This window comes from Coptis chinensis, chromosome 3 (assembly GCF_015680905.1).
Source record: "Coptis chinensis isolate HL-2020 chromosome 3, ASM1568090v1, whole genome shotgun sequence".
In the NCBI taxonomy this organism is placed as follows: Eukaryota; Viridiplantae; Streptophyta; class Magnoliopsida; order Ranunculales; family Ranunculaceae; genus Coptis; species Coptis chinensis.
Window position 1 is genome coordinate 89,761,054 of NC_141458.1, and position 17,814 is coordinate 89,778,867.

Sequence of the window (17,814 nt, forward strand, 5' to 3'; positions counted from 1 at the left end):
AACTAACCTCAAAAACTAATTAACGGTAAATCGGAAACTTGATGCAAATGCATTGAACTAACCTCAAAGAACAATTAACTAGAAATCGAAAATTAGATGCAACTACATTGAGCTAACCTCAAAGAATAATTAACGAAAAATCAGAAACTGGATGCAACTGCATTAAACTAAAATAAGAGATTAACTAATGTTAAATCAAAAATTGGATGCAATATCTTGAGGAATATTTAACGGGAAATCAGAAACCTGATACAAATGCATTTAAATAACTTCAAATAATAGTTAACAAGAAATAAAAAATCGGATGTAACTGGTCGAACTAACTTCAAAGCATAAATAACCATAAATTTGAAACTATATGCAAATGCATTGAACATCGAGCTAACCTCTAAAAATAATTAACTGGAAATCAGAAACTGGATGCAGATGTATTGAACTAATCTGAAAGAGTAATTAACAAGAAATTGGAACCTGGATGGAAATACAATGAACTAATTTCAAAAACTAATTAACGAAATATCGAAAACTGAATGCAACTGCACTAAATTAACTTTAATGAATAACTAACGAGAATTCATTGACTTGATGCAACTGCACTGAATTAACCTCAAAGAATAATTAACAGAAAATCAGAAACTTGATGCAACTGCATTGAACTAATCTCAAAGAGTAATTAATGGGAAATCGAAAACTAGATGCAATAACTACATTGAACTAACCTCAATGAATAATTAACAGAAAATCGGAAACTTGATGCAAATGCATTGAACTAATCTCGAAATATAGTTGTATTATTTGTAGGAAGAATATAATGTCTCGACAAGTATAATTTTTCATTTTAAATTGTGTTTATCATAATTCTTTTATTATGATTGAGAGTGTCTTGCTATTCAAGTGATTTCAATATCATCTTCGCCACATTGAGCATTCTCATCAAACTTCAATTATTAAACTTGACAACTAAAAGAAATCAATAGATTTTATCAAGGTTTGGTGTTTTATTTTTATTGAGAATGATGTAAGAAATTTGAATGAGTGATTAATATAATTTACATATATATCTCATAGCTCTGTATAATTACTAATATTTTTTAGAATAATTTAATACAACGGTACCCGTTCGTAGGACGGGTTCGGAAACTAGTTGTATATTTATTACATAAGAAAGTCTCAACTCTTTTTTATTATTATCAGTTTTTGCTTTCTTTTTTACTATAGAAAATGTTAGTGGAGGTCATTTGGGAATCGAGATAAGGGTATGGAGAAAACAGATATATGATACCCGTCATCACATCTTTCATTTCACCAAAAATATTCAATAAACCTCATTATTTTCTCCTACTCTCTGACTTGACTTGGTCTGGTGAGCGACTGAGCGGTGAGCCAGGTCTGGGTTTTGACCGTTCGAAAATAGAAACCTTAGCCGGGTTGCTAAATTGTTCAAACCTTAAAAAAAAAACGATGCTTCAAATCTCAAACCTTAAACTCTTCTTGAAAACAAAAACAAATCACTTCCCATTTCCCTTAAAACCTTATTTTCTCTCTAATCCTAAAACCCTTCATAAACCCTTTTCCATTTTAACAAAAACAACCATCTCTTCTTCTTCTTCTTCAAGAAAACAACCACCAAAGTTTCATTCTTTAAGGACTAGAAATAACTCTACTTTTTCTAAAAACAGAAAAGAGATGGCGTCTGAGTCAATGGAAGAGGTGAAAGAAGAAGGGACGTCTGTTGTTGGGTTTAATAAGAGAAGGGCAGAAGGGAAAGATAAGAATGATAAGCCTAAAAAGAATCTTCAGTTGAAAACTAGAAAACTTAATCCAGTTAGTACTACTTCTTATGTTCAGGTATAATGTTTTTTTTTTAATGAATTGGACCTGCTTCATTCTTTGTTTTATGAATTCTGAACATTGTTACCTTGTTTGGGTTTCTGTTATGAAGATTCTGGGAACTGGAATGGATACACAAGACACTTCGCCGTCGGTGTTGCTGTTCTTTGACAAGCAGAGGTTCATATTCAATGCTGGAGAGGTAAGTCCAGGATTTTTAGTTGTATGACGGCATTATACTGTAGACTGTTTTTAACTGCTCTCTGTTATTTTATGCTGATGATGCTGTCATATGTTATTGTAACACGAAATTGACACTTGCTGTCATCCCTGGTGTGTAAGCTTGCCACTTTGTCCTTACCAATACGTTGATTGTCTAAATGAGTTTGGGGGTTAGGGGGAGGGTTTACAAGGTTATGTAGCTAACTGCTGTGTGAAGTACCACAGAACAGGTCAAACTCCAGATTGTATTTAGGAAGAGGAGAGTAGGAGACTTAAGATGAATAGAGTAGGTTTGTATTTTACTTCAGATACTTTGATAACAATAAACTGTTGAATCCAGATGATTTAATTCAAATTCCCAACTTAACAGTTGACAGATGGCAGAGTTTGATGACCGTAAAATGTGGTGAAGGCATAGAAATATCACGGATTCTTCTTTGGGTGCTAACATTGTACCCAGTTGGATTTAACTCAAGTGGAGATTTTCAATATTCATCTCTCATACATTTGTGTTTTGAACAAACCCAAATTCCCATAATTTGATTTTTGTTAGAAATCGAGCTACTGTAGATTCGGTGTTTAAAGGTGAAAATCAAATTCCCATAACTCCATTTTTGGGTTGTTGTATTGACTTTCTCTTCCATCAGCATCTAATCCTGCTATTCTGATCCATTGTGGGTAATTTCATCACCTTCCCCCTCATGCTTTGTGACATCACTCTGGAGAAGACATTTTCTATCTTGTGAATGCTGCCAAAAAGCTATATGTTTTGGTGGTGTTGGCCTGGTGGGTGATTTGGTGGTAGTAGTGTACAAGGAGGGGGCATACTGGGTATCGAAGTGATTTTTTTTTTGTTCAGGAACTACTAGGGAAGTATATGGATGGCAGTGGGGAAAATAATAACACCCTTTTTCTTTTCCTGGTAGCTTGGTTCGGACGATTTACCCTCCCCCTATCGACAAGCTAATTAGTTAAAAGTCCGGGATTCTTAACTATTCTTTTATGTTTCTCATAATAAAATCTAAACTTAATTATTTATTGGTTGGTAATTTGTCCATGTAGTTCCTTATTGAGTTACTTATTTAGTAGCCTATTGCTGACCCGTCCTGAAAGGTTTGATTTCTAAATGAGTTTTTGTTATAGGGTTTGCAACGTTACTGCACTGAGCACAAAATTAAATTATCAAAGGTACGATTTATAACAGAATTAGGTTTGCATATGCATCCATGCCAGATTTCTACAGTTCCTCTGGCTTAAAATTAAACTCTGTCTGGCCCATATCTTTGTCAGGTTGACCACATATTACTTTCTCGTGTCTGCTCCGAAACTGCAGGGGGGCTTCCAGGTTACTACTTATGAAACTATTTGATATTGCTGTTTTTCTTTTTGATTTAGAAGTCACTTGGATTTCCAAGCTGTATTCTTTGCATGACCTATCTTTATTTTCTATACCAATACAGGTCTCTTACTTACTTTGGCTGGCATGGGGGAGGAAGGGATGTCTGTAAGTGACACTTAACTTTATATCTTTCTTTTTTCTCCAATCTACTTCAATCAAAGATTCAACATTTTCCTTATACTTTTTAATCAGATGTCTATAAATGTGTGTAGGAATACTGTCTAGTAAATTGCTATATGTGAACCAAACAGAGCTTTAATGACATCTTGTTTAATTATGGTGTGAGCTTTAATGACGTATTGTTGCTATGAGGGGTTATGGTGTGAGGGGGGGGGTGTTATGTCTCATGTACCTGCACAATTCTGTAGGTTGCAGTTATTGACATCTTGTTTTTTGCAGGTAAAAATATGGGGTTCATCTGATCTCCAACATTTAATTACTGCGATGCGTTCATTTATCCCACATTCTGCAATGTTTCACACTGGTATCGTTGGCGAAACGCCTACAGAACCCTTTATTGATAATGAGGTTGTCAAGATATATGCAATACTCATAAGACCAAGTTCCTCAGTGCAAAGTTATGATTCCTCCATGCTACATTTTTCATCCGTGGGTTTGGGTGATGAAAGAAACCAGTTCTCTGAACCTCTTTTTCCCCCAGCGAGTCCTGCAAGGATTGATGGATCGATGGTAAAACCTGGTGATATTTCTGTTATTTATGTCTGTGAACTGCCTGAAATTCAAGGGAAGTTTGATCTGGAAAAGGCCAAGGCACTTGGATTAAAACCAGGACCTAAATATCGTGATCTACAATGTGGAAAGTCGGTCAAGTCGGATAAGCAAAATGTCATGGTGGGTTACATGGAAATATATCTGTGGCCTCTTTCAATTGTATAATTGTTGCTCGCATGTAGACACTCATGTAGCTATGCTTGTATTTGATGTTAATGTGCATAAACTTTTGTCTGAAGACATTCCTCGTTATGCAGGTTCATCCAGGTGATGTTCTTGGTCCTTCAGTTCCTGGCCCCATTGTACTTGTCGTAGACTGTCCAACAGTATCTCATTTGCAGGAGCTTTTATCTGTACAATCTCTAAGTTGTTATTATGCTGATTCTGTGGACCACCGGCAGCATGATTTTAAGTGTGTGAATTGTATTATTCATTTGAGCCCTTCTTCCGTTACAATGACTGCCGCTTACCAGAATTGGATGAAAAGATTTGGTAGGGCTCAACACATCATGGCTGGACATGAAGAGTAAGCATCTATTATCTTATGGATATCCACACGGCTCAATTTTTACCTTGATAAATCGTTTATTTATCCATTACTATTAAAGTTTGTCTTTCTCATTTTGCTTTTCAGAAAGAACACTGAAATTCCTATTCTTAAGTCCAGTGCGAGAACCGCGGCACGACTTAATTATTTATGCCCTCAATTCTTTCCAGCTTCAGGTTTTTGGTCGCTTCAGCACCTTAAAAACTTTGCACCAGATTTGATTGAGGTTTGTCATTTGTAAATTCTTCTGTAGGAATGAATATATGTAGCTCTCAGGATTGATAGTTACTAGTACATTGACCACTGTTGTGCCGTTCATTTGTTATTTCAGGATTCAATTCCAAAGCTTTGTGACAGCATCTCTGGTGAAAATCTCATTAAGGTATCAAATCCATGAAGAGTCATACCCATTCTTTCCCTAGTCAATGGACAGTTCTGTTCTTCGTACTGGTCTTTCCCCCTTTTTTTAGGTGAATTGATTGTGTCGAATAATTAGTTCTCTGATAAGTTTCATGATATTTAGCTAAATATCGCGAAATTTTGTTGTATCCTGGGACCCTTGTCTCAAAAACTTTTGTCGGGGAATTGAACTTTACTCTTTAGGCTTCTGCCTTTTTGTGTGTGTAGCATTATCATCTCTATTGGCTTGTAGTTGTGTAACCGTGATATTTGTTTCAAATGTGCATCATAGTTCCACTTGCGCCCTTACACACATCTTGGGTTGGACAAATCTAGTATTCCTGCCTCGATCTCTTCCACTGCAGTGATTAATGAACTTCTATCGGAGATTCCTGATATTGTACATTCCGCTAAAGAAATTAGCCAGTTATGGGTTGGGTTAGCAGAAAGTGAAAGAGCGAAGCCTCATACACCAGAAAGCGTAGTTATGACCGAAGAGCCATGGATTAGTGCGGATGCTTCTGTTCCAAATATAATCATTGATGAGAAAATTAGAAATGCCTCCACAGAAATCATCTCATGTCCTCCAAGTTGTTTGGAGGATATAACAAGAGAAGACATGGAGATTGTACTTCTGGGAACGGGTTCATCGCAGCCATCCAAATACCGAAATGTTAGTTCGATCTATGTAAATCTTTTCTCAAAAGGGAGTTTATTGTTAGACTGCGGCGAAGGAACCTTGGGGCAGCTAAAAAGAAGGTAACATCCTTGATCTGACCACTGGATAAAATTTCCTTTTATTTCAGTAGATTGCAATCATACAAGTTATGTTTTCACTATACGGTTTAAGATATAAGATGGTGCTCTTATTTGAGAACAGATTTGGTGTAAAAGGTGCTGATGATGCCATCAGAAGTTTAAGGTGTGTTTGGATTTCTCATATTCACGCTGATCATCACACTGGTCTAGCAAGGATTCTTTCTCTGAGACGCGAGTTATTAAGTGGGGATTCTCATGAACCTTTGCTTGTTATTGGGCCGAGGCAGCTGAAGAGTTTTTTAGATGCATATCAAAGACTAGAAGATCTTGATATGCAGTTTGTCAATTGCAGTGAAACAACAGAGGCTAAGTTGGCCTCTTTTGAGAGAAGTTTTGAATTAGGGGATAGCTCCCCATCAGGAAGTCCAGTTGGTACTGGAAGTACACTAAATATTGAAAAAAGTTTATTTGCTAAAGGTAGCCCCATGCAGAGCTATAGGAAGAGACCTACTAGTCCGGTTGACACTAAAATCCTAAAGAACTTGAAGAAAGTCCTAGCAGAAGCAGGTTTGGAGGCTTTGATCAGCATTCCTGTCGTACACTGTCCATATGCATATGGCATTGTTGTGAAGGCTGCAGAGAGAACCAATCGTGCTGGAAAAACTATACCAGGGTGGAAGCTTGTGTACTCTGGGGACACTAGGCCTTGCCCAGAACTAATTGAGGCCTCCCGTGGAGCAACAGTCCTTATACATGAGGTAAGTTATTTCATGGATGAAAGCTTTCTTGTTGTTTTTGTTGTTTATCCCTTTAGTGTTGTCGGTACTCGTTGTAGTCATAGAAGAGGAAGAAACCGATGCTGAGATCACTTAATAATATAAACTCTCGTTGTAGTGAGGACATGTATCATAATGGTTTATATAGTAAAAGGCGCCTGGTAGATGTTCCATCTAGAACCACGTGACCACATCTGGGTTCTGGAACTTGCAAGGAAATCCTAGCCAGGAGAGAAATGTAAGAAATTGAAACTCAGAGTTTTATTGTTTTTGTTGCAGGCGACCTTTGAGGATGGCATGGTTGACGAGGCTATTGCAAGGAATCACAGCACAACAGGGGAAGCCATTGACGTGGGAAACTCGGCTGATGTGTACCGAATCATCCTTACTCACTTCAGTCAGAGATACCCAAAGATCCCAGTTTTCGATGAAGCCCACATGCACAAAACATGTATTGCATTTGATTTGATGAGTGTTAACGTAGCGGACTTACCAGTGCTTCCAAAAGTTGTTCCATACTTCAAACTTCTCTTCAGAAATGAAATGATATCTGATGAAGTCGATGATTTTTTAGGACCTTTGTTATAACAAGAAATACATTTTGAATATACATGTAGCAAGGTTGTTTGGTTAATCTTAATAGGCTTGTCAGTTTACTGTTCCAAATTCAAAGGAATCAAAAGCCTTTTATTAATTGCTGGGGAGTCCAGAAAGTCAGTCCTACAAAAACACTATTTTGGGCCTCCACATAGGCCCACGACACGTGTAATCCCCAGGAGAAGAAGGTGGTTAATAAGTTTGATGATTTCCAGTTCTCAAATCTGCTAGTAATATAATAAAATAAAAAAGATGGATTCCAGTAGAAGAGCAGTGGAAGCGTATTGGAGATCAAGAATGATCGAAGGAGTAACATCAGATGAAGACAAAATAGCTCCCGTCTATAAACTCGAAGAAATCTGTGAACTTGTCCGTTCTTCTCATCTCTCCATCGTCAAAGAAATTTCTGAATTCATCTTCAAACGTCTCAATCACAAATCCCCCATCGTCAAGCAAAAGGTACCCTTTGACTCCTCTTTTTTTTTTAAAAAAAAATTTATTATTATTATTAACTCTTTCTTTTATATGTATGTAGACATTAAGATTGATAAAATACTCTGTGGGAAAGTCTGGTATGGAATTTAGAAGAGAAATGCAACGGAATTCGTCTGCGGTGAGGCAGCTGTTTCATTATAAAGGACAAGTGGATCCGTTAAAAGGGGACGCGTTAAATAAATCCGTCAGAGAAACAGCTCACGAGACAATATCTGCCATATTTGCTTCGGAGGATGACAATAAGCCCGGTGGAGAAGATAATATTAATAGGCGGATCGAAGGATTTGGGAATAGTAATTTTGAAGATGGGAATAATAGTAATAATAAGAAGTCTTTTTTAAGTGAAGTTGTTGATATTGGGAGTGCGTCCATTAAGTTAGGATTGAGTAGTATTGCTTCTGCGCAGCATTCCATGAAGAAGAATGAGAATAGTGGGGGGAGTTATAAGGGTCCGGTTTTACTTAGAAAGTCGTTGACAACGGAGAATGACGGACAAGATAGATTTGAAAGTCATAATGAGACACGGAGTTCTTCTTCTGGGAATTTGAAGAATGTGAGTAGTGGTGGTGGTGGAACTTGGGGGCAGGATTTGAGAGTGAATGTTATGGAAGTGAGTAATGGAGAATCGAGTTCTAGTCATGCTGCAGCAAGTAAAAGTCGTGAGGAGAGGTTATTAGAGACTGTTGTTACTTCTGGTGGTGTGAGACTACAACCCAGTCGTGATGCCTTGCTGGTTTTCATTGTGGAAGCTTCAAAGCTGAATGCTGTGGCATTAAGCCGTGCTCTTGACTTGAAACTCCAATCTCACCTTTGGCAGGTATGTCCAATTATGCATTACAAAGTTTAAGGAATGTCATTTTGTTTTATAATTTTGTACTTATCAGTGACTGTGATTATACTCAGCCTCTAGTAGCTTATTCTAAAAATATCAGCGTTGTATAGGTGACTACTGACTAGTTTTTATTTTGACATTGCTTAAAGGCTATACGGCTATAGTGAGGAATGCTATTTAAATCTCAGTGCATAACTGCTAGAAAATAAAGGATTGCATGACAAACTTTGTTGAACTTTGTTTTGGGTGCTCTAAAGTTGGGTTTGTCTTGAGATGAAATTTCATGGCATAATCATGATTGAATCCTCATTATCGACCTTTTAAGACACAGTTGCATGATCCATAGGGGAAATTGGACCTCTGGTGAAGCCTTGGGGTTGCGTCTCTGGGTCTTGAAATTGTACGCACCTTCACCTGGCTTAGGGGTGGTTTGGAGATCTTATTGGTGTAGGTGTTAAAACTAGGATTAGGTTTAATGGGGTTAGATTCAGGTGTGAATTCGATGTGAATCACCTATGGAAATCAAGTTCTACTTATGCAGTGACTAAGAGTCATGAAGTGATTTTTTAGACTGTCATTACATCTGGTGGTATGGGGCATGCCGGCGTCAACCCAGTCATGATGTGATGCAGGTTTTTCCTATGGAGGCGTTAAAACAGGATGCAATGTAATATGTTCACTACTAGGCCTCAAGTCCTAGGTTTGATTTCCACCATCACCTTTTTTATCTTAACATTATCAACTTCTATAAATAAGCCTAGGTATAAAAAAAATACTAGGCCTCAAGTCTTAGTGTTTCAGTCTTTTATACATGGTTTTCATGTTTGGTGAATGACGTTTTTTTTGGATAGTTTCAACCAGTATTTAAAAAAATGCATCTGAGCCTTAAAGCGCTCTGCCTCTGTGAGGCTTGAGGCGAGTTAGAGGCGCTTGAGGCTTAAGCCTCACTAAAAATAAATAAAAAAGAAAATGAGGAAAAATGTGGTTGACTGCAGTTTGTAATTTCTAATAGAATAAGGTGTTTTGATGTTCAAACATAACATAGAAAGGAATTTTTAATCGTTAAAGAAGTTGTAAGGATTAAGTAGTTAAAAAGATGGAAAAGTAAAAAAATTACAAAAAACTTGTAATGCTTAAGCCTCAAGGCGCTAAACCCATAAAAGGCTTAAGGCATGCCTTGAGGCTTAAGCCTTGGTGCATTTTTTTAATCCTTGGTTACATTTTGATTGCCCTCGACTTTTAAATTCCTTTTCCCTGGGGAAGGTACAAGAAAAACTGAAAAATAAAACATCCCAAGCATCATGTGACCCGATGTCAGGAGACAGTTTCAGGCACGCTATGATTCCCCTATGAATTTGTAGGACGAGTTATTTAAGTGTTTGTTGAGATTGTGATTGTTAAAGAAATTAGTTTGTGGGTCTTTGCTCTTAACTCTAAATACCCATAGATCACAAAGAACACAAATTTTTAGACGGTTTCAAGATGAAGAGAGACTAGCAGATTGAGGTGACAATTTCCGGAATGCTATGGATTTGTAGGATGGATTGTTCAATTGTTTGATGAGATTGTGATTGAGGAGACACTGTCAGGAATGCTACGAATTTGTAGGATGGAAACACTTGAATGAATTTTAGGGACGGTTTAATGATGAGGAGAAACTAGTAAAATTGAGGCAGCACTTTAAGTAACATTATGAATTTGTAGGGTGTATTATTTAAATGTTCGATGACAAGTGTGGCACGGTACACCCATATGCTACATGTCTGCGAATGGGAATACTAGATCAAATTCTTCGGATGAGCTATCATAACAACCATTATTAATTTATTTGATAGATTTGAATTGTGGGAAAAAAAATGGAGTCCAAACCCTGAGCACATCACTCATGTGGTGTCTTACAGCTTCATCTGATGTAGGTATGTTGCATTGTTGCCCGCAATATCTTAAACCAATACCGTAGATATATGAGTTTGAATAGCTGACAGCATGATCACGCACTAAATGATTTGCGTGTTCAAATTTAATTTATTCCAAAATTGCGTTGTGTCGTGAGATTGTAATGTCAGTCTATGACCTCTTTGTTCTGTTTTTTTTTAAATTAATTACTTAATCTTTTAGTTTTTGGTCTCTATATTCTCAATTCTCAATCATTTATGATTTTGTATTGGATAGCTGTTTTCACTGCTGTAAATATGTAGACATCAAATAGAATACTGTAAAACATTATGATAACTGCAAATTTTGCAATACCTTGAGTAACAGTTCTCTGAAGGCTATTTTGGATGATGTTCTTGTCAGGTTCGCATGAAGGCTGTTTGTGTTCTTGAGGCACTTTTGAGGAAAAAGGATGACACACATTTTGCGATAGTAGCATCTTACTTTAGTGAAAATGTAGACGCTGTTGTGAAATGTTCAGAGTCTCCCCAAGCGTCTCTTAGGGAAAAGGCTAATAAGGTATTCATCTTTCTTGTGATTTGTCTGTCCGTTTATGTGTCGGTTTAATTATACATTTGGGCTCTTATGGATATACATGCCTGTTTTACATGTTTTGTGGGGCATTCTCAGCATATTTAAAATTTGTGTTCTTTTGTTGTGGCATTAATACCATTGACTTGCGCAGGATGTTTGAATTCTAATACCTTAGATACACATAATCATGAAAGGGTAAAAGCTGGTCTAAACTTAACTAGTATTTTATCCAGCTTTAGTGGAAATGTACTTTACTTGCTGCATAGCATAACATGGAGGTCCATCTTTACTAGGTAGTAGTTTTGCTGAGAAAAGGACAATTTGATCAGAGCAAGATTTTTGAGTTCTGGGATTAATGCTGTCAAAGGCCTTTTAGGCTCGCGCCTAAGCCCCATTACCTAGCCCTAGCCTCACCCCGAGCTCCTAGTTAGAACCTTCGCCTTTAACTGCATAGTTAGGAATGTCGTTTGATGACTAAAGTTTGCAGTTTTCTTTTTCTGAAGTCTGGGATAGTCATCATTTAGTTTGAAAAATGAAAATCCCAGGGCACTTGGTTTTAAATTAGCAGTCAGTTGGTTTTTACCTTGTTGCTTGTCTAAGACAAAACCTTTTCACCAGTTGTTATCGTAATATCTGAGTTACATTGACACGGATATGTGTGTCCCGTACCTGACACGGAGAAATATCTAAAATTGAGGTATATCACATACAACATGTGTCCGTGTTGTGTCCGACACGGACACGTTGATACGTATACGACACAGATTATTTTTCAAATTATGGTGTCCATGTAACATAGCGTAATGTACATAAGCCTGTTTTTGTTTCAGGGTTTTATAGGTTTGTAGTTTGGCATTGCTCATCCCTTATTGTCATTATTGTTATTTTTTAACAAGTGGGTCCAACTCTTTTAAAGATATGGTAGGAATGTTCCCTAGTGTCGCACCGCTTTACCACTGCTTTATACCTTGGATTAAACTACTATTAGCTGTAGCTGTGGGGTTGTTTGAAATCTTGCTTGGGGAGGAAATTTAAAATTTTATAAACAGTGGGAGTCTGGTCGGGATGCCAGACAAACTTCATGCATACTCACCCTCCCCAACAAAACTCTTGGAAGTACTATGTAGTAATGAGCCGATATCTTGGAATAAGTGGTCTACAATTAGCAATTGCATGACTAGACGTTATAGGGGTTGTGGTTTGTAATGTCAGAATTTACAGGTCTCTCTTTGACTGGATATTGATATAGTAGCCTCTCTTATGGGTATTGGCTAGGCTTGATGCCTTGACACAGTGGCCCTAGATCGACAAGATGCTGATTTGATGTTATGGCACTAGGACAAGAAAATTCACCACGTCATTCTACATCATGCTTAAATCTTGATTTCCTCCCAATAATGAAGTTGTCCACATTTTGAGATTTCTTGAGTTAGGATTTGGGGTTCTAAAGTCTTTTAAAGTTGCCTTTTTTGGGTGGGAGCACTGCCTTGGAGCGTTTTCTTACCCTAAAAATATTCTTAGGAGATGAGTTTCTTCAGTATAACATTTACCCAGCCAAAAACAAATAAAAAAATAATTGAGTATAACATAGGAGTATAGGACCAATGTCGTCTTTCGGTTGATGGAGTCGGTCAGCCATGTTTTTTTGAGTTGTATTTTCTCTTGGTAAGTGCTGTCTTGTAGATGTGGAGGGTTTGGTTATCATTGGATAGTCCGGGTCGGGTGGTGGATCTTCTCACTAATTTGGATTCATGGCCATTCTCATCCCGAGGCATTGCCTTTGCTATCATCCGGGGAATCTAAATGGAGGAAAAAACCACTAGGCATTTTGAGGTAAAAGCTGCGCGCCTGCGCATATTCAGGGCATCATTTTGGCTATTGATGCAGAGCATTTATGAACATGAGGTCTACAGTATTTGATAATTTGGTGGCTAGATTGGGAGATTTACTGGGTTGGTATGAGATTTATGAACTAGCCTGGCTATTTGCACCCATAGTAGTTTCATATATCGGCATGAGATATTCATAACCCTATCAAGCGGTTTATCCCATTGACTATTTTCAGTATTTTGGGTGCTTTGATGGTGTTGGATTTTCCTGATATATTCCCCCTTCCTTTTTCTTTGCTGTAATATATCTTATACCTCCCAAGTCTAGATTGTTATGACCACATGACTATGTATGTCTCTGTGGGGGTTGGTATATGGTTGGGGAAGGGTTCAGTGGTTATGATTCATAGGACCACACAGCTTTAGTTAACACTTCTAAAGTCTTAATGCACACAAAGTAGCTCCTTTCAATTGTTAACCTTACCTGTCAGTGTGTGTAGGTGGTGTTGGGGTGTGGGAAGGAATTGCTTGAGTACTTAGTTATCGAACACAACTTGGCATCCTAACAGTTTGAGATATCTAAATCAATTTGTTGTTTTTATATAAATTGTGGTTCTGATAGGGCGGATCAAGCGCTTTGAAACTTGTAGTTACATGAATATCTTCTTGGTACTTTTGCAGTCGTAGTTACATGAGTGTTTTCTTGAATTTTAATGCATAGGTCTTGAGCTTCCTCGATGGAGACCAAATTGCTGGAGCAAAGAACCTTTCAGAAAAGTCATCTAGTGTTAAAGTAGAGATGAATGCCGTTCAGATGCCCGATTTAATTGACACTGGTGATTCATATGAATATTATGGGACAGAAGATGCTACAAACAAGCTAAGTGAAGAAATTGCAGCAAATGTGATAAGAACCCCTGTGATTGATGATCTGTTTGGAGATGGCTTGCCGACTGACATTAGCACCAATGGGCATAAAAATGAAGAGGACCCCTTTGCAGATGTCTCTTTTCACTCTAGTGAGGATAAACCACATGTTGATGATCTCTTTTCGGGGTTAACTATTGATGATAAGCATTCAGCTAATGATAACCATGTGCCAGTAAATAAAAGTGGACAAGAATTACTGGATATTTTTGGTCCCAGTTTTGAACCTTTACAGGAGCCAAATACCCATAAAAATGATGTACATGGATTAGTGGCTGGTTTCTCTAATAAAGACAAGTCCATGGATATCAAGAATCAAGGAGTGTTTGGTGGGGCACTTTCGGGATCCATGTCAGATTTGAACGTGCAGTTAAACCACCAAGTCTCAAATACTGCTATAAATGATATATTCAGTTCCCAAATGACTGGAATAAACCAAAGTGGTATGTTTCCTTTGGGGCCCATGCCATACAACGTACCTCCAAACATTATGTTCAACCAAGCTCTTGCTTCGCAGCAAATAAATTATGGTGCAATGGGGAGTTTTCTTGCTCAACAGCAGCTTCTGGCATCAATGTCTACTTTCCAACCCGTTGCGAGTTTTAGTGCTCAAGGAAATGCTGGAGTGGACCATTTTGCTGGTAGCAACAGGGAAGGAACCCTTCCTGACATTTTTCATCCGAATATTGCAGTTCAAGCACCCAGTACTATGCTGAACAACTCAAAGAAAGAGGACACTAAAGCCTTTGATTTTATATCGGTAAGATTACATCTCATGCATGAACTCAGTTATTTCTTTTCCCTCTCATGTTCATAAGACATTTTATTATTCTAATTTTTCGTTTCATGAAACAAGAATTAGACATGGGTCGTGATAATTTTCATTTTTTCTGGATAGTAGGAAATTTGCTAGATAGATTGACAGTCAAAAGGGATGGTGGGGCCGGGTAAGATTACTTGTCTAGTGGCCTTCCTGAGTTCCTCTATTTAACTGTGGACTGGTTCTTTGGCCTTGTTCTTTACTTGAAGAAACAAAAGAACTGGATGAACCAAAGGAAAACCATGAACCAAATTTAGGGGTTACAGAATACCTGTCTCTATTTCCTTGAAGTTTCTAAGCAGCTTTCTATTTCATGAATGTTCTCACTGTCATGCTAGTGTGACAAGGAGAGTGGTCATATACTTCTGAACTGTCCGTTTGACAACCTGTTCAATTGGACATTTGGACTAGAAACTTGGGTCAAAGAAATTTTCGATATTCAAGTATTATCTTCAGTTTTTAAGAAACCAGGATATTTTTCCACTTTCAGAATAGAGTTCGCTTTTATGTGTATATGTTTCTTGCAAGTTTAGTTAATTAGGGCCTTCTTTTAAGCCACCCAAAAGATTCCTTGACTATGTAGGGAAGGGTTTTTATCTAATATTGTATTTTGCTAGTAGCCTTCTTGGTGGGTTGTTGAGAAGGCTAAAAAGCAGGAACTGCAGCAACATGTCCATGCTTTTTGGGCCGTCAGAAAGGATGGGTAGCCTTTAGATGAATGCAATGCCATAAAATAAAGAAGTAGTCGTATACCACGAGTTACCACCAACTAGAACACCTTCAACTTCAGAAGTTGGAAGCAGATTTTTCATTCTTAATAAGATCATTCATAAACATTATCCACTTTTCACTGTGTTGCAGGAGCATTTATCAGCTGTCCGTGATCCAAAGAGAGTAATTTAAAATTTTGAAAGCATTAATGTTTGTTATCTGAAGACGGGGCCCATGCTTGAATGTGAAGGATTTCCAACTTCATTCTATTTGTCAGTGGAGTAAATTGAAGATTCATTTTCTCACAATCAAATGGTCTGTGTCTCGAGCAAATTTGTAAAGCAGAATCCTACCAAGTGTTATTGTGAGTTTTGGTGAAGTTTAATACTCATTTAGAAAGCTAAAAATAAAGAAGAATTGGAAATGGTGGAGAATTGTATCATAATTATGCAAAACTAGATGTAGTCTGGAAGTTATTCCGTTTCCCAACTGTTATAGTTTATAGGTTTTTTCTTCTTATGTGATTTTTGTAACTTTTGCTACTTTTTGTGAGTTCCTGTGTACTCCAGCTGATGCTGATATATGCGTTTACGGAAAGGTTACAAAGAGCTGAACAATCTATGCCACTGTAAAAACCTTTTGTGCTGAGAAAAGTTCAATTGTTTGTTCTGCAGAAACTGTGGAGGTTCTCCTAGTTGATCTGAACCAGACGAAATACTTGTTGACTGCCTATTGAAACAAGAGTATTCTACAAGTTTTAAATTTCATATACATGCCATGGCATCCTACAAATCATGATTATCATTTGACCTCTGTTCAGTGATATTTGAAAATTTATTGAAGCATTATTTGTTCAGTCATGGTTATTCAATGTCTCAGACTTTCAGGCAGGCGTTGGTAAACAATGATCGGATATTGAGATAGGTAAAGCTAACATTACATGAGAAAAATGTAATGTGGAAAAGAAATCAAAGAGAACAACTGTATACCCCTAGTATATAAACAACCTTCACTAAATAACAAATAACAGCCTTCGTAAGAGTAAATCTAACCCAAGATTTCTAATGTAATCTACATCAATGCATCTATTTTTCTTTCTTCATACTCTTTTCTCCACCTCCACCATGTTATGGCAAAGCACAAGCTGTCCGTTCGAACATGGCGAAAGGCCCAGACACGTATAACATCACCGGGTGTCAACTGATGTGCATTTACGAACGGCTTCCATCCGAAAACAAGAACATAACTCTTTTGCCATCTACTCAATCTCATAGCAAACTTCTTTCCAAATGCATCATAAGCAATACATTCAGTACCATGTGTTTTTTTTGAAGGAACTTCATCTTCCTTCAACAAAGAAAGTAATTGCGACCTAACAAATTCACTTGCTAGAGGTAGTCTGCCCTGGCTATCTTTAGTATCACTAATTGTTAGACTTTTAATAAAACAACTAGTGCATTGTCCAACTTTACTAATAATCTTCTCAATAGGTGGACGCATGCTTACTTCGATCACACTCCTTGCTCGGCATAAACTTGTTAGATTAGCAGTGTCTAAAACTTTAGTTTTTATGTCAAAAAGTACTGATGCTGCTTCCATTACCTCTTGTTCTTCTTCCTCTTCTTTTACCTCATTGCTTGTGTTCGTGTTTCCATACATAGAAACTCTGTTGTTGTGCAAGTACTTTCTGTGGAGGGTGTGAATATTGGCTGAAGTTGCTTCAATTTCCTTTTGGTCTTCTTCCATAGTCTCTTCTTTGACCATGGGTTGTTGTCTGTACATTGTCTTCATGGTTTTCTTCCTTCCTGTGTAGACTCTAAACAAAAGCACCTTCTGCGGCTTTTGTGATAACAGGAAAGGGTGTAATGTATCAAAATATAGTTTAAAAATCGAGGTTTAAGGTTTTTAGCAGTTTACATTTACGGGGTTTCTTCTATAGCAAGTTATTTAGTGTTGGTTGCGATGGGAGAACTAAAAAGATTCACCTTGTTTCCCTCTATGGGACTCTCACTCTAGGGCCGGCCAACTTTCTCCATAAGTTGCCTTATAATATAGCTAGTAAATTCGTGGACGGCAAAAGTTCGGTACGTCAATTATTCGCCTAAGATTCGAAATTTTCAACAATAATACTTTTAAATATTCGGTTCAATAAAACGTTAACGGTAAAAATTATCGTGTTTTAAACGGGTATAATCTTAATATATTTCTTTAAAATCGGCCTATATATTTTACATTTAAAATTTTGATATATAAGTATATGCGTTTTATTTTTATTTTTACAATTTTATTCATGAAAAAATAATACAAATGTCATTTTATTAAGCCAAACCTTATAATTCGTGGCGAATAATTCGCAATTATAAGCCCCGACCCAACCAATTCGCGAATTAAACCGTATCATTCAAAAATTCGGCGAATTATTCGTTTTATTCGCCAAACCTTATAATTCGTGAATAATATAAGGCTTATA

The 17,814-nt window shown here is 37.2% G+C and overlaps 2 protein-coding genes across 2 annotated transcripts; both read left to right on the plus strand.

The window, feature by feature from the left end:
• The first annotated feature begins 1,356 nt into the window (after nt 1–1,356).
• LOC147511526 (tRNase Z TRZ3, mitochondrial-like) lies at nt 1,357–7,298 on the plus strand. The gene is made up of 12 exons (XM_086603212.1): nt 1,357–1,848; nt 1,943–2,032; nt 3,196–3,240; nt 3,343–3,397; nt 3,513–3,556; nt 3,851–4,303; nt 4,441–4,709; nt 4,818–4,956; nt 5,062–5,112; nt 5,422–5,888; nt 6,010–6,646; nt 6,944–7,298. The coding sequence occupies exons 1-12, from the start codon at nt 1,462–1,464 to the stop codon at nt 7,250–7,252; spliced, it is 2,946 nt and encodes a 981-aa protein (XP_086459338.1). The 5' UTR covers nt 1,357–1,461; the 3' UTR covers nt 7,253–7,298.
• Nucleotides 7,299–7,479: 181 nt separating this feature from the next.
• Nucleotides 7,480–16,021, plus strand: LOC147511527 (ENTH/VHS family protein). Its single transcript, XM_086603214.1, has 5 exons — nt 7,480–7,720; nt 7,797–8,573; nt 10,887–11,042; nt 13,608–14,573; nt 15,495–16,021. The coding sequence occupies exons 1-5, from the start codon at nt 7,514–7,516 to the stop codon at nt 15,534–15,536; spliced, it is 2,148 nt and encodes a 715-aa protein (XP_086459340.1). The 5' UTR covers nt 7,480–7,513; the 3' UTR covers nt 15,537–16,021.
• The last annotated feature ends 1,793 nt before the right edge of the window (nt 16,022–17,814 follow it).